Below are 17,758 nucleotides of genomic sequence, written 5' to 3' on the forward strand. Positions count from 1 at the left end.
TCCGAGTGGATGTATACCTTGAAAACTAAGGTATATGGGTAAATTCGGTAACCTCATATCTCCTAAACTAGAAGATACACAAACAGTTTAAAGCTTATTGTCGTTCATTTAAAAAATAAGCGGATAGGTGAACGGTACTTTTTTCAAATTCGGCGCCTTTACTGGTACTTTTTTGCATCCCATGTATCTTTTATACCAATGAACATACAAAAAATATTTTTGACTCCTTCATAACCTAACGAAAAAATAAAAAAATACGAATTTAGTACTTTTTAGATATTTGGGCGTGTAAGGGATGAAAATTGTACCTATTTTTGGTACTTTTTGCATAAAACATTGTTTCCTATGTATTGATTTGTATTAACATGTGAATGGATACTTAATGATGGGCTCCCACTACGATATTGCCACTTTCTGTAATAAAATGCTTATTACTTTAATAGAGAGAAAAAACGGGAAATTTTATTTTATTGAAAGCCACTGTTTCAATTTTAATAAAATTGGAGAAATTAATAGATTTAGTAACACTAAATATACCAATGGGGTGTTACTTGGAACTCCGGTACAAAGGACTATTTTTTGGTACTTTTTCGTTTTTTAACTGGTACTTTTGTGTTTTTTATAATGTGATAATATAATATGATCCTAGAAACATGATAATAAGCAGTTAAGGAGTTTTTGGTACTTTTTTGTTCCTTAAAATGTACTTTTTGAATTTTCTATTATATTGAACCTAGAAACATGAAATTAAGAATGTAGCATAAAAACATGAAATTAAGAATGTAGACACCGGAGTGAAGGAGAACCTATAAAAGGGGACATTGTGGTACTTTTTCGATCTTCAAATGGTATTTTTTGTGTTTTCTATAATATTGAACCTAGAAACATGAAATTAAACATGTAGAGCACGGAGTAAATGAGAAACTATAAAATGGGGCTTTTTGGTACTTTTTCGTTCTTCAAAAGGTACTTTTTGTGTTTTTTATAATATTGAACATAAAAACATGAAATTAAGCATGTAGGGACTGGAGTAAATGAGAACCTATAAAAGGGGACTTTGTCACTTTTTCGTTCTTTAACTGGTGCTTTTTGAGTTTTCTATAATATTGAACATAGAAACATGAAGTTAAGGATGTAGAGCCCAGAGTATAGGAGAACCTATAAAAGGGGACTTTTTGGTACTTTTTCGATCTTCAAAAGGTACTTTTTCAATTTTCTATAATATTGAATCTAGAAACATGAAATTTAGCATGTAAAGACCGGAGTAAATGAGAACACATGAATGGGGTCTTTTTAGTACTTTTTCGTTCTTTAACTGGTACTTTTTGTGTTTTCTACAATATTGAACCTAGAAACATGAAATTAAGCATGTAGAGCCCGAAATAAATGAGAACCTATAAAAGGGGAATTTTTGGTACTTTTTCGTTCTTCAATAGGTACTTTTTGAATTTTCTATAATATTGAACCTAGAGACATACAATTAGGCATTTAGTTCTCGGAGTAAATAAGAATCTATAAAAGAGAACCCTTTGGTACTTTTTCGTTCGTCGACTGGTACTAAAATCTAAAAAGGGACTTTCTGTTATATTTTCGTTCTCCAAATGATATTTTTTGAGTTTTCTGTAATATGAAATCTATGAAATATTGAACCTAGGAACCTGTATGAAAATCTATAAAAGGGGACTTTTTGATATTGCATTTATTTCCTTACGATGAAGGTAGCGAAGCACACTGGATATAGCTAGTATATAATAAAATCCTGATCAAATTTGACATTTGTATGTTTTGTGTATATATAAATCATTATTCGAAGATTTATCGGATCGGCCCATAATTGGTCATAGCTCCCATTAAATTCCATATATGTAGAAATAAATTATTAAATGATTGTACCCTCATTACGGAAGCCAAATTTAAACTTTTACAATTTATGAAATATCTACAAATATTTGAATGAATTTTTATAAAAAGTAGCCGACAGATGGAAGATATTCAAGTCTAGAATAGGGCGATAGGTTCTAGGGTTTTGACTTTTTTTTTCCAAATTTGACGGCCTGTGTAATTTTTAGTAATTTTCTCTAAAAAAATTAAAAGCATTTCAATTAGTTGTTGGTAATTCATATAGTTTTTTTATTTTTTTTAAATTAACGATTAAGTAACAATAACTTAAAAATAGTACATTTTTAGAAAATTGAATTAGAGAAAAAAAAATAATAAAATTAGAAACAAAACGTAAAATATAGTTATTTATATTTTTTATATATTATTGTATAATGATTAAATAGTTTAACATAAGGTACTTATATTCCATTCAAATGATCCCTATTATCATATTGCAGAGATTTTTTTAAATAACAAAAAAATAAAAATTAAAAAAAAACAAAAAAAAAATTAAATAAAAACTTAATTGACTACAAAAAAGGCACCTGAGTTGTAAATAAATATATAAATGTTTATAGTAAATATTTATGTAAATATGTTAAATATACTTGTATATTTAGATTGTATATTAGTAAGTAATATAATATTTATTTAAAAAAAAGTTTTATAACAAAAATATATATTTCGATATTTTTCAAGACACATACTAGTAAACCGACAAAGTACATGGAACGATATATATACGAATTATATACGAAAAGGTTTCTTAATTTTGAAAACTTTTAAAGTTGCCTAGTGTTCCACACTAGTTTATTTCCAATAAGATCATATAAGAACCAAGATATTCCAAAACGGTTTCGATTCTGTTTATAAATCGAAATTTTTGAATTTTTTTAACAAACAAAAAAATTTTACTTTTTTTTTTAAAAAATTACTTTCAAATTAAACCATGTTTCGCTGGGTTATAAGTTCTTTGTATGTGTTTGATTGTAAAAATATCTTAAATTTAAAATTTCTTTATTGAAATTTGTTTTATTTTATTTATCCCTGATTAAATTTGAAACACAAATTGACTAGTGTTCAAGGTAACATTTGTTTAAGCAAGGTATTTTTATAAAATTTTTACTTGTATTTTTTTCTTTAAATTACTTTTATTATTTTTATGTTTTTTTTTTTTAATATTTTTTTTAGATTTAAGTGGGTTGGTTTTTGTCTTTGTTTTGTTTGTATTTTAATATATTTTTCTATATAGTTTTTTATTTATTTATTTTACTTTTTTCATTCCATTTGATTAAATTTATTTAATTTATTTCTTTTTTTTTTATTCATATTGTTTTGTTGTTTTATTTTTATACAGTATCACATTTTATAGAGTTCTGGTGGTTCTTTGCATGAGGATATGCCCTGATCATATTTACCCATTTCGGCTTCGTACAGAAGATTATTGATTAAATGTTTAACAACAATTTTTGCTTTGGACGTTTTAAGTTTACGTATTGTTATGGCCACATATTCACCGAACACTCCATACTCATCGATGGGATTGTTGCTGCAGTTGTTTGTCTTGCCATTGTTGCTGGTCGTTGGGTTGTTGTTGCCGTTGTTGCTATTACTGTTGAGCAGTGTAGTTTGCAGGTGGGAGAAAGAGGTGGAGTAACCAGCTCCATCATCTTCATCGTCGTCGCCGTCATCATCATCAGGAGCAGCAGCGTTATCGTCAGGACTTTGATTGTTGTTGCTATTTAAATAATCACATTGTCTGGAGTGTATGGCATTGGAATGTTGCTGTTGTTTTTGATTTAATTTAGAAGGTGATGGTGCATCCTCATTGTGATTTACGTTTGAATGCATTTGTGCCTTACGTTTGCGACTACCGACTGTGCCAGTGCCTCCTGGATTGTTGCCGCTATTGTTGGCGTTGGTGTTGCTTCTGTTCATTGTCAAGTCAGTGGCATTTTTATGATAATTCAGTGGTACTGGGGTGGAAGTGCGTGTGCTCTCAAGCATTGCTAAATCAGTCGAATCACTTTCAAACTGTTGAATAAAGTGGATAAAAAATACTTAAATAAAAAACTAAATATGTAATGTAGTTAAAAAAATGATGGAGAAAATAAAACCTAAATGTTGGAGAATAATTGAGTGGCTAGATACATCAATAACATTCCTAGATGCATTAATACAAAAAATGCTAATAGGACTAGCAAGTAAGAAGGTACACAGAGGGGAAAATATGTATACGCCTGGTAAAAAATTGACACCAAATTTTTCACTAACATCCGTTGTCAAGTATATACATACGAACGACAACACTACGTAATGTTGACAATGTTCCAACAATTCCTTGTCGAAATATAAATTTTATACACAGCCGTTGTGAAAAAGTGAAACGTGGTAAGCTCAATATTGACAACGGATTGTGAGCTTACAACGTTTGATAAGTTTTAGACAACGTTATTGAAAAATTTAGTGTTAATTGTTTCCTCTATACTATATATAGTTTCCCTCTGTGTCGGACATGACCGATCATATGATACCTTATACTGTAGAGCCATTAGACTATACAATTAATATGGAAGTTGTTTAACCGATTGTTTGACAACTTATTATTTGGGGTTTTAACTTCTCCATCCTCTAATCGGATTATTGAAAATCGAGCGAAATTTGATATCATAACTAACTAACTAACTAACTAACTAACTAACTAACTAACTAACTAACTAACTAACTAACTAACTAACTAACTAACTAACTAACTAACTAACTAACTAACTAACTAACTAACTAACTAACTAACTAACTAACTAACTAACTAACTAACTAACTAACTAACTAACTAACTAACTAACTAACTACTAACTAACTAACTAACTAACTAACTAACTAACTAACTAACTAACTAACTAACTAACTAACTAACTAACTAACTAACTAACTACTAACTAACTAACTAACTAACTAACTAACTAACTAACTAACTAACTACTAACTAACTAACTAACTAACTAACTAACTAACTAACTAACTAACTAACTAACTAACTAACTAACTAACTAACTAACTAACTAACTAACTAACTAACTAACTAACTAACTAACTAACTAACTAACTAACTAACTAACTAACTAACTAACTACTAACTAACTAACTAACTAACTAACTAACTAACTAACTAACTAACTAACTAACTAACTAACTACTAACTAACTAACTAACTAACTAACTAACTAACTAACTAACTAACTAACTAACTAACTAACTAACTAACTAACTAACTAACTAACTAACTAACTAACTAACTAACTAACTAACTAACTAACTAACTACTAACTAACTAACTAACTAACTACTAACTAACTACTAACTACTAACTAACTAACTAACTAACTAACTAACTAACTAACTAACTAACTAACTAACTACTAACTAACTAACTAACTAACTAACTAACTAACTAACTAACTAACTAACTACTACTAACTAACTAACTAACTACTAACTAACTAACTAACTAACTTACTTACTAACTAACTAACTAACTGAGTAACTATTGGTTATGGTCGACCATGTAGTATCATTCACTTGGCTCAAATATATGGGCAATTTCGTTTCAAGTTATCCAACTCATAAAATCGATTACTAAGTGGAATGCAAGAGGCAGATTCATATTTACATATGCTCCCTGCATTCTACTAAGTGACCACAAAGTTCAAGGATAAGAGCATAATTAAGACCTCCAAAACGAACTTCGGGGGAAGCGTGCTACCATTTTGAATAGAATTCGTCCTTTCCACAAATTTCCAAATCATCTTCAACATTGCGACCTCTAGAAGTTTTATATTGGCAAGCAGGACACACGGACGGGCATGGCTATTCGATTATACTGTTCTTGTATACAATAAGTGGCTATTTGTGCGGATATCTCGAAAATATAATTAATTTCTTAGATATAATGTATACCTATCAAACAAGGTTAGCTACCATTTCGAACTGGTATCGTTATTTAAATTTATTTCGGTAACGGTATTTTGACTTATTTCGGTAACTTTATTTTAGTGATATCGGTATTTAGACTTATCTCTGAAAAGTTATTTTGCGGTAACCATAGTTTATCGATAATGATTGCCAACCTCGGTAATGATATGCAAATCCCAATATCGAGCGTAGCATCCCCAATATATTCAAAGTTTTAGAAAAATAATTTTTTTAGAACGATTCTTAGCATCGTTGTTTATAGACCGATTTCAGAAAAATATTGTGAGGAAAAATTTTAAAATATCCTTACGAATTAGCGAAATAAGCTGTATTTTTGGTCATATGATGACTTTATCCATATTAAAATAAATTTCAACCTTTGCAATTATCTTATCTAAACTATCGAACATTTTACTGTTATAAAACAATTGTACAAGTGCAATGTAATGTTAAGAAACTTGAATGTGGCAATAGTTTGCGGTTGTGAAAATCGATCTTGTACTCTTGTACTGATTTAAAGTTTATGTTTAAGTATTAGATTTGTACTTGCTGTAATTGCCGTTAAAACAGTTGCAAACAACTAACATAAACACCTCTCTTTTACATAGGTTAGAAATAGTTGTAGTTAAAAGAAACTTACAATTTCAGTTTTAACATCTTCTGCACTAATGTTACAGTATTCACTGCCATCGAAATCAGAGTTACGTGCCTGCAAAGAAACAAAAAAAAAAAAAAAAAATAGAAAGACAACCACGTTATAGAAGTGAAGAAAAAGTGAAATGCATTTTGTTGTTAAATTTTTAAATGGCTTGTGGCAATATCAATGTTACTACAGTCGTGTAATAAAGAAGAAGACTCAAATGACTTTTTAAACACTAACTTTGTTACACATGCAAACCTATTACAAATACAGACAATAGAAAGAAGTTGTTGGTAGTACAACTTAATATTGGGTTAATGAAAAAACAGCTTAAAGAAATCAAACTTGTGTAACGAACGGTACAAAATACTGTTGAATGCAATGCCTATAAACATGTTTGTAGTTGTTGCATTTTACCCGTATACATATTAACATTACAACAACGTTAATACATACATATACAGCTTATAACAAAGACAAAAGTTGAGAAATTATTGCAAACGTAGTTTACTTACACACTGTTGCACAGTGGGGAAAATACCTAGAAAAGTTAAGCAGGAATATTTTGGGCCACCTGGCGGGTTATATTATACCAACAACGAGCTTTGACAGGACCGATTATTACAAATAGTGACCTTCGGTAATATGCAATCTCAGTGTTCACTCACTGGGGTCAGGCCATGGATTAGCCAGAAGTATAATCCGAGAATTAAATCTTAAAACGTCGACTATCTTGTCTTGTATCTATAAAGGATAGGGTCGAAATTTCTTTTCAACTGTATTTATTCCTTGTGCCAACTCAAATGACATTTTGTCGAGTTGATATGGGTTCTAGGGCATGAAGTAAAATTTAATTTCCAACTAAAGTGCAATTTCCTTAGAACCAAAGGAAATTTTCCGTGGTAATGACATCCAACGTGAGTGAGGAATGAGAGTCAAAAGAAGCGAGCCAAACATCCAAATATTCTGAACCTTTTTGTCAGAGAAGGATCTTGGCACTTTTGGGACTTCCTTAAGATTTATGTATTCTCAATTCCGAATGCATTTAGACAAAAAAGAAAAAAGTCTTTGATATCTTGGTATATATTGGACCTAATCTTCATTTGTCACTATTATAGGTTGATCTCCGGAAGTTCCGTGACATTATCAATCAGGAGTAGTAAAATGAATTCCTCGTATCTAAGGTCTTATGGCCAAGACTTAATGCTAAAGAAATCGGGATACTTATTGGACTCGATAGATGTAGTTTTCAGAATCGGTTAGGTATTACGACGGAACGTTGTGCTGTTGATTTCGGAAGGTTATACGAGGATGCTGAAGAACTAGAGACCGTTGAGCACATCATCTACCGCTGTCGTAGAATACAAGGTCTCAGGCTGATATATGGCTAGGATATGGGTTCCACCACGAACTGGAGTGTAGGGTGCAACTCTTGTTGTATTCTAGTTTTAATAAGGAACATTAGCCGTTTCTTCGTTTGGATACTATAGTAAGGATTCTTATCACCCATTATAACGTTCTTCTTTTAGGATCTGAATTCATTTACCTTTAGGACTACATTTACTTCAAGTTGATTTCCTTGAGCCACGGACTAGTTCAAGATCTTTCTCTTTTTCTGTACTTTCCGTTATTTTCTTAATAATCCTCCATTCTTGATTCTTCACTTTCTCTGAAGGGAATTATAATGAAGTTCAGTGGAGTTACACATTTTTGGAGATAACCCTTCAAATCTGATGCAAGTATCAGTCGGTTCCCTGGGCATTCTTAAAATCGTTCACATAAAGGGAAAACAAATCCTCTGGGTGGGTCTGTGGGTGCGAATAGTCCTCTAAACCGATATGAAATTTCATCTCAATTTGGATGGTAGTAATATTTTAATTCTGTCCACTGTGCACGGTTGTAATGAAATTTAACAACAAAGTTGTTGAAAATAAATTGGAGGTAGGGAAGAATGAAGAAAACAAAACGGCTGATGCAACAAATTCAACAAACAAACACTCACACAAATGTGGTGCATGCATACATGTATAAACACAGATACTCGTCGTACTCGTACACACAAAGCTCAATTGCAGCAGGGGCTTGTTGGTTGGCTTTCATTTTAATTCGTTTCATTTCATTTGAGGCCAGAGTAATGCGACACATTTACGATTTTGTAAAGCTTATCAGTTGTGGAGCAGAGCAGCAGCATGTTTGTTGGTTGCTTATTTTACTTTGTGGTGAAAACCACAAAAAAATGTTTTTAAATATAAATAACAGCAACAACAACAACAATAATATGACAAACGAATAAGTAACACTCCAACACAGTCCCCATAGTTGGGGTATGTGCATGTGTTTGACTGTATGTGGATATAACGACACTACATAGTAGAGTGCCTCATTTAGTACAACAACAAAAAGTGAGTAGTACTAGGTATATGCGGACTGGACTGTTTCACGTGTGTGTTGATATGAAATTAACAAAAAAAATCACACAAAAAAAAAAAAACAAAATAAATAATAAAAAATGTGTGGAAAAAATACGACGCATTAGCTGAACAGTGAACGACAACTGAGTTAGTTGGCAGAGGTACAGTGGAGCTTTAAGTTTAAAACCAGAGATCAAATTTTAGTAAAGGACGTAATTCTGGAAACTCTATTTAAATTTTACTAAACACTACTTTATTGACTCAGAATCACTTTCACTTTCTTATAATGAACAGATTTAACTCAGTTCCAATTGGCTTTTGCTAAAAGTAACAGTCATCGTTTATTCTTAAAATAGCGCCAGAACTTTTTGAACAGAAATACAAAATTCAAAACCCAGAAACGAAATTATACTTTTCAAAAGCTGGATATCTCGAAGAAGACAGAAAATATAAAAGCGTTTAAAACTTCCTTTCAGAGTCGTCAGATTGGTCTTTCAGATGACATAACAAATTTTTAAACTAAAGGTGTCTTCGCGATGTTATAAGGACTCAAATATGTCCAAAAACATTTTTTTCCAAAAATTATGACACGATATTTTGAAAACCTGATGTAATGGATAAGGCCAGATTCAACACTGCTATATCCTTTAGAAAAGTATTCTTTGGTTTCTGGGTTAAAAATTGTTTGGCAAATGTTATCGGAGTGACCACCAAATATCGCAGAATTAAGCAAAAGTTTGTTATATGTATATACATATATAACAAATACCGCCAATTCCGGATTTTGGACATTGAGGGAATTTGCTCTATGGAGCATTCCAAACCTGCCCAACACCTGTCAATTATTAAAACATCAACAATTCACATGCATGTGTCCAGCATTATCTATCAGACTCATTTCCTCGTGTATAAATAGTAATTTTTGCCGAATGCTCTTTGATCATGAATGTCGGACCTAAAAATTTCTGAGAGAAACATAACTAATTATGATACAAGTAGATCGTAATAGAATGCTAGAATTCAGTGACCACTATCGTTGCATAGACTGGAGAATTCTCAATGTACATCCTCAAACTCCGAAGTCGGGAAAAACCCGTTATATATGGATCTCCTTGATATTCTACACATTTCTGCAGAGATTCGTGAAGTATATTACGGCGGAATATTGTTCATGATATTCATATAAATGCTACAATAATTACTTTGCAAATTCTGGGAAGATTGGTAAATTGTAGCATCTAGAAATTATCTGAATCCTTATTCCGAAATCCAATTTAAGATTAAACAAGTAAGAGTGTTATATTCGGCTATGCCGAATCTTATATACCCACCATCAAACTTCGTCTGACTCGAACGAAACTTACTTATGTCGAATTTCATATATATACTCGTATATTTAGGCCAGTTATAAGCGTTAAAGTAATTTTCTGAAGGGGATCTTATATAGGGGGGTAGGGTCAATTATGGGTCGATCCTCATAAAATTTGGTAGACAGAATTTGGTTCGTATTAAATTTACTTGTGTCGAATTTCATCGCTACACTCGTATTTTTAAACCATTAAAGAGCGTTGCAGTTATTTTCTGAACGAGACCCTATATGGGGGGTAGGGTCAATCGTGGACCGATCCTCATAACATTTTTTAGATACATTTTGACTCGTATGAAACTTACTTATGTCAAATTTCATCTATATACTAGTATTTTTAAGCCAGTAATGAGCGTTAAAGTCATTTTCTGAAGGGGACCTTATATGGGGGGTAGGGACAATTATGGACCGATCCTCATAAAATGATTTTGGATCATAAGAAACTTACTTGTGTCGAATTTCATCGCTATATTCGTATTTTTAAACAAGTTATGGCTGTTAAAGCTGCTTTTCGAGGGGCCACTTGTATGGGGGCTATCCGAAAACGTGTACCGATATTCCCCATTTCCAATACCAAATAAACCTTACCTATAAGAAATATTTATGTGAAATTTCAACCCTCTAGCTCTTTCCATTCGGACTCTATCGTGCTTTCAACAGACAGACAGACGGACGGACAGACATGGCTAGATCGTCTTAGAATTTAATGAAGACCCAGAATATATATACTTTTGTGGGTCTATGATCAATATTTCGATGTGTTACAAACGGAATGACAAAATCAATATACCCCCCATATTTTTTGATGGTAGGTATAAAAATCACTTTCCCGGCATACAAGCATGTTCGACTATACTTTTATAATGGTGGTTGTATCAGATTTAGTTAGAGACATTTGAGTTCTTGTTTCGCATTACCCAATAAATTAACACATCATATCACACAGTCATCAAACGATTGACAGTTTTCGCACTGAGCTTATAAATAATAGAAGCTTTCTTGCTGATGTTATTTCGCCGTTTCTGAACTGCGATTTGACCATTAAGGCTTTTTTGTGAAGTGCCGATATTTTGTGAATAATCCAGAAACGATTCACACCCGAATATTGTCTGACCACTTCGTGAGATAGAATCAGAAACTAACAACAAAGTTCAAAGCTTTTGATACGAAATAAACATTCGCTATGAAGCTATATTTTATAAATCTATGATATTCAATCTCTAATTGTGTACCTTTTACTGGTTCGGCCCACTGTTTAGTAATATTAATATGTGTGTGCAACTGTCAAAGTGTCTTCAAATTATTCAGTCGCTGAAATAACACTACACAACAACGAACCAGAAATGAAAACGCAAAACATACCGAACGAGAGAAACTAGACAAACAACTTTTTTTGTGTGTTCAACGATTTTGAGTTGCAAATGAGTAAATAGTGTGCAACAATAACAACAATATGGGCAACTACAATTAGTACACTGAAAATAAAAATCGGTTACCTATAATGTGACGTATGAATAATTTGTTTACTTTTTTTTTTTGAATCTTATCAATAAAAGTGTGGGAAGCTTTAAGATTAGTTTTTAGAAATATAATGAAAACATAAGAGAGAGTCTCCGGTTCTAATAGATGAGAATACTTGGGCGCACAATATCAAATTAATGTTTCTTTTATTTAGTCATGCGGTATAACAAACTTAACCATTTTGGGTATTATGAATTGCAGAACAATTGCGATATTTTGTATTTGTGAGTTTGCAAAAATGCAACAAAGTTTTGCATATGCAACCTTGAATCATTTGCTACTTTGCAATAACACTTGCACATAATTCTATTACCAAGAAAAATTACACAATTTTTATAACATAAGAAAAATAATCATCTGTGAAAGAAATTCTAATACAAATAATATTTCGTTCAGTGTATTAACATGTACATAAATAAGTATGTGGAAATATTTGTATGGTTAGATGTGTATGGCTGATATTGTTGTTGTTGTGTAGTGATAATGTCTAATATAAACTATAAAGATATGGAAAGTCACTACTTACCACAGCCGTTATCGAAAGACTAGGAATTGCAGTCGCAGCAGCTAAAGCAGAGGCAGAATTTTCATCTAAGCTACGTGATCCATGTAAAACATTTAAACTTTCCGGAGAGCACGTACTAGTCGAGGACGGAGGTGGCAACAGTTGGTGCGGTGTTGTTGTTGCATTTGTATTTGATAATGTTGCTGTTGTTATTGGGACACTACTATTGTTGTTGCTATTAGTATTATTGGTGGCTATTGGCGATGATGGTTTTGGACTGTTAAAAGGTTTCGAAATTGGGTTAAACGTTGCAGAAGTGGAGGTGAGGTTCATAGAGTTATTGGTATTTGTATTGGCTGTTGTTGTAGTTGTTGCATTTGTTGATAATTCCAGCAGCTTAAGTTGAGTAGCAGAGTCTATCTCTTGCTGCTTGATAGCAGCATACTTTTGCTCGTCTCGTCGTCTCTCTTGAGCAGCAGAGGCAGCGGCAGCAGCTTCAACTGCTGCTATCACGGCCATAGGATGGCGAGCTTGTAAGCCTAAAGCCAAGAAATGATTGTTGAAGTGTTCAATGTCACGACTAGAAATTTTACGCTCCTCCATTAGTTCCTCATCGATACTAAGGTTGCTGATGTTGTTGTTGTTATTATTGTTTGGCTCCGACAATGTTGTCTCTCTATTTGAATCGTTTTTCTGTACCTCTGCCTCGTCCGAGTCTCCCGACTCACCGTCCAATATGAAACGTATGGCATCGTATGCAAACCACATTGGCTGATAATTGAGCCCCTTGCGTCTGCCATTGAGTACTTTGCCATGTTCACGATGGAATGAGGAACGTAAACTTTTGATTTTCGAACGTATTGAACGTATTTCGGCACCATACTTTTGCCCCAACAACTTGAGGGCCTCGTATTTGGTTTGCTTAATGTGGTAGCCCTTGGTATTGGGATCCCAGAGAACACGTTGTCGCCGATAGTCTTCTATGAAATCCAGTATTGTGGCACGTGACCATTCAATACGATCTGTGGTCGTTGATGAACCTCCTCCTCCACTAGCATTGTTAGCTGTGCTGGACGAGGTAGTGCCATTGTTGTTGATGCTTATATTTAGGTTTGAGGTGCTGTTGTTGTTGTTATTATTGGTCAAACTGTTGCCTTTGTTATACATTGTTGCAGTGTTCATCATAATACTCTTCCCCCGCTTGCGACGCAGTTTTTGATCATGTGGCGACGACAGTTTGAAGCTGTCCTAGAGAGTCCAGATGAGAGGAATGTGTTGTTGTGGTGTTGGTACTGGGGAAGGGTGTGGGACCGAGGAAGGGGTACGACTAACTGAATGTAGTCCACGATATTGCTGTTATTGGTTTGGCTGTTTGTGGTATGTGATCATAAGAGCAACAGGTTATTTTTAAACAAGTGTTTTTCTTTTTTTGTCTTGTTGTGTTTTCCTTGTTCCTCCTTCACCTTCTTCTTCTTCGATTGCTTGTTTGCGACTACAACTAATATCAATGACAACAACACGATGCTACTACAACAACGTGGATGTATGTGTGTGTGTGTTTGGGCGTGCGTGTGTGTATGCTGGCCGTGTAATAAATATGTAGTGTTGTGTGTTTTTTTGTTGGAGTTCGATTTGGTTTTTGCCAAAAAATGTATTTTTGGTTGATCTTAACTGGTTTGGCGATCTTAGTGGTGCTGGTTGGTGGTGGTTACGTTTAGTGGTGTTGTATTACGGGTTTTGATTTTTTTGTTTCGTTTGTTTTTTTCTTTTTGGTTGTTGGAGAGATGTTGTTATTGGTTTTGCAGCAGCCGCAACTTGATTATTAAACACATTCGATCGCGAACATACATACCGTTGCGTCGTTCACCGTTGAAATCACGAAATGTACTAATTTCATATGTTTTTTTAACACACCGCCACCGTTGCTGCTGCCGCTGCTACTGCTGCTGCAGCCACAACTGGTACGACTGCGGTTGTTGTGGCTGGCTGGATTGCTGGCTGGCTGGTTGGCAAACTGGCAGTTTGGTCGTTGTTTTGTTATTTGGCTGGTTGACTGCTTGTTTGCTAGCTAGCTAGCTGCTGGCCTTAGTATGTGTGGCATGCTCCAACGTCATTGCCATTGTCGTCTCAGCAGTGGTTGTTGTTGTTGTTGTTAATGTGGATGTTGACGTTGTTGTTGTCGTTGTTATTTTTAAGTCGTCTCCAAAACAAGCAAATAATATACTCACAAAAAATCATACATACTAACTTTTTGTGTCGAGTTTTGTCGTTTGATTTGATTTCGTTTTTGCTGTTGCTACTGTTGATATTGTTGTTTTTACTCGCATTATATTTAGTTGTTGCTGTTATTGTTGTTGTGGTAGTACGTACGATTAGTCGTATGCAAGCAAAAGTATTTTGTTTATTTTGTTGCTACAATAAGTATTAAGTACTTTACTTTGGTTGCCTAACTGTTGTCATTATGACAAAGTGACTGTCTGTCTAACTGACGAATTGCCTCATTCAAGTGTGTTTGGTTAAGTAGTAGTGCTGCTGCGACTATTATTGCTATTACTGCCGCTTTCAGTTTCTGCTACTGCTGTTGTTGCTGTTATTATTATTGTCGAGTAGTTGCTCGTGCTTTATTTATTTTGAACTGTCGTTGAATTTCATGTTGTCGTTGTTGTTGTTACTTATATTTATTATTTAGCATTTCATACCTTATTTATTTTCTGTTTGTATTTTATTTTGTTTTTGCTTGAGTTTTTCCATGCTCATCTACAACGACAACAACGATTGCGGCAACAATAACAACCAGAAACAGTATGTACCTACCTACTATTTTGTTCAGTGTGATCGAATATATTAAATACTCTACACATTGAAAACACGGTAATGTGGACAATCAATATCGAACTATCAAATAACACGAAGGGCATTAGGGAAGTTACGGTAAGAATAATTACTTATTAATATGTATTGGTAAATTTGAATAACTTACTAAACGTTTATCTTAGGAATAGCAAAAGCAGTTCATAAAAAAAGAGTAATCAACTAATTTAGATTAAAAATAACAAAGTCTGTGACAAGTCTACCTATACCACCTCCAACACCTTTTTATGGAGAGTGGAATAAAAACTAAACAGAATAAATAATAAAAAATAGCAACAATGTGTGTTGTGTAGTGAGTTGGTGTCGTGTCGCATCGTCATCATCTATCCATTGTCGTCGTGACTGATCGTTGTTGCCGCCTCTGTCGTCGTCTTCGATTGTTGTCAAATAAACCGCAAACACAAAAAAACCTTTAGCAATTGTCGTGCTCTTATTTTCTTGTTTCTCTAACATGTGGTATGCTCCGTTTCGACACTCACCTTACCTCTCGTCTCGCGCCCTCATCAAATAAACAGTAAAATGTTTGTGTGCTTTTGGTGGTATCGCCATCACTGGAAATTGTAGTACAATATTCATGAGCAACAAAATAATAAATGGCAACAACAACAGCAACAATTGAATTTATGTAAAACGTACGAAAATGGAAAAAAAAGAAAGCTGTCGATTGCATTTACAGTCACATCTCTAACTAAAGACAAAATACTGTAACAATTGATGCAGATTGATCGATCAATTGTAAAAATTTAACAAATTACTCTTTCTAATATTGAGCAAAACACAAAATAAATAGTTGTAGAGTTGCCAGAAATCGAAAGGATTTTATCCTGAGGAATTAAAAAAAACTCGTTAGTTTAGTAATTATTTATTCATCTTCCTCTTCATATGTATACATATTTTATGTATATTCACAAAAATAAATACATATCTCTGCATCCACTTCGGACTATTTTGGTCATAAAACGATTTAGATCAGATGTTAACGTTCCCATTTAATATAATAGTTAACATAATATTTCTGGAATAAAAGGTAGGTATGAACCCAACTAGGTAGTTACGATATCACGTTGTAAAATTAAGAACAATGTCCGTTTCTGAACCAATTGAATGCTTAGTAGTGGAAAATAGTAACTAGAGAGATATAATCACGTTAACTGGAGGCACAACTAATCCAAAGTTTGACTAAAGTTTAGACTTTAGACTAGACTACAGACTAAACTATAGACTAGACTATAGACTAGACTATAGACTAGACTATAGACTAGACTATAGACTAGACTATAGACTAGACTATAGACTAGACTATAGACTAGACTATAGACTAGACTATAGACTAGACTATAGACTAGACTATAGACTAGACTATAGACTAGACTATAGACTAGACTATAGACTAGACTATAGACTAGACTATAGACTATAGAATAGACAATAGACTAGACTATAATCTAGACTATATACTAGACTATAGACTAGACTATAGACTAGACTATAGACTAGACTATAGACTAGACTAGACTATAGACTAGACTATAGACTAGACTATAGACTAGACTATAGACTAGACTATAGACTAGACTATAGACTAGACTATAGACTATACTATAGACTAGACTATAGACTAGACTATAGACTAGACTATAGACTAGACTATAGACTAGACTATAGACTAGACTAAAGACTAGACTATAGACTAGACCATAGATTAGACTATAGACTAAACTAAAACTAAACAAAAAAAAATTCAAACACCCTATTGAAAAACCCTTTACCTAAAGTCTTCCTCTATTATAAAGTGCACAAAATGCATTTAGTCATTCGTTTCCAATGCCAAGTTAATTTTACACTTTAAAGAAGTGTCGCTGTTTGTTTATTTATACCGATTCAAAGGTAGAAAAAGTAAAATGCAATTGTAAAAGACTAATAGAAAGCTTTAACGATATTTAAACAGTTTTCTACATTATTTAATTTTATTTAGTTTATTTGTTTATTTATTAACGCTTTCAGTGTTTGGTTCATTTATTTTCGTGTGTTGTATGAACGACGAAGTAGAGTTGCAAGCGACAGACAATAGAGTTTTATTTCGATTTCAACAGTTTTGTTAGTTTTACCTAATTAATGTTTACAATATTGGGGTTCCACAAGTTACAAATTTTTCTTATTACTTCGGCAAAGTCTCTTCCCCACCATCCGTTGCACTTGCTCACGAGTCGCGATTGTCATTCAGGTTATGTTGATACGGAAGAGTTTTATGATGCGGTTTTGTAGTTGTTCGTATTTGTGTGTATATGGAAGTGAGTAAATGCTTACTTACTAAATCGTATAGAAATACATACTTCCATAGATAGATTAGTAAATTTAAATCTAGTCAGTTGACTGTTGGTTATTTCAACTTATTTTTATACCCTATATGTTATGGTGTTGTTGTTTGTATTAAAGTATATCAAACGACTTAATACTTCTCGAACTCAGTTAACTACATATTTTGCTTGATCTTACACTAATGGTCCCCGAGAGTAAAATTAAATGTTAAATGTATTTATTTTTACTTCAAAAAAATGTATAGATCAGTGCTTATCTGAACATGGGTCCCA

At 33.0% G+C, this 17,758-nt stretch overlaps 1 protein-coding gene and 1 long non-coding RNA gene across 3 annotated transcripts; one reads left to right on the plus strand and one right to left on the minus strand.

Annotated features, from left to right (window-relative positions):
- Window positions 1-3,214: 3,214 nt before the first annotated feature.
- On the minus strand, window positions 3,215-14,832 carry LOC119603805 (uncharacterized protein DDB_G0292186). Of its 2 annotated transcripts, XM_037955998.1 has the most exons (3): window positions 12,318-14,821; window positions 6,494-6,562; window positions 3,215-3,915 (listed from the first exon to the last, which is right to left on the minus strand). In XM_037955998.1, the coding sequence occupies exons 1-3, from the start codon at window positions 13,479-13,481 to the stop codon at window positions 3,241-3,243; spliced, it is 1,908 nt and encodes a 635-aa protein (XP_037811926.1). In that variant the 5' UTR covers window positions 13,482-14,821; the 3' UTR covers window positions 3,215-3,240. The 2 variants fall into 2 exon arrangements, with proteins under 2 accessions (XP_037811926.1, XP_037811927.1); XM_037955999.1 differs by lacking the exon at window positions 6,494-6,562 and having other exon boundaries at window positions 12,318-14,832.
- A 64-nt stretch (window positions 14,833-14,896) lies between these two features.
- Window positions 14,897-16,103, plus strand: LOC119603806. Its single transcript, XR_005231427.1, has 2 exons — window positions 14,897-15,227; window positions 15,293-16,103. It is a non-coding gene; the product is annotated as an uncharacterized LOC119603806 (long non-coding RNA).
- The last annotated feature ends 1,655 nt before the right edge of the window (window positions 16,104-17,758 follow it).

Source organism: Lucilia sericata, unplaced genomic scaffold (assembly GCF_015586225.1).
Source record: "Lucilia sericata isolate MDLA Ls3-8-SP2 unplaced genomic scaffold, ASM1558622v1 Contig000339F_arrow, whole genome shotgun sequence".
Taxonomy (NCBI): domain Eukaryota; kingdom Metazoa; phylum Arthropoda; class Insecta; order Diptera; family Calliphoridae; genus Lucilia; species Lucilia sericata.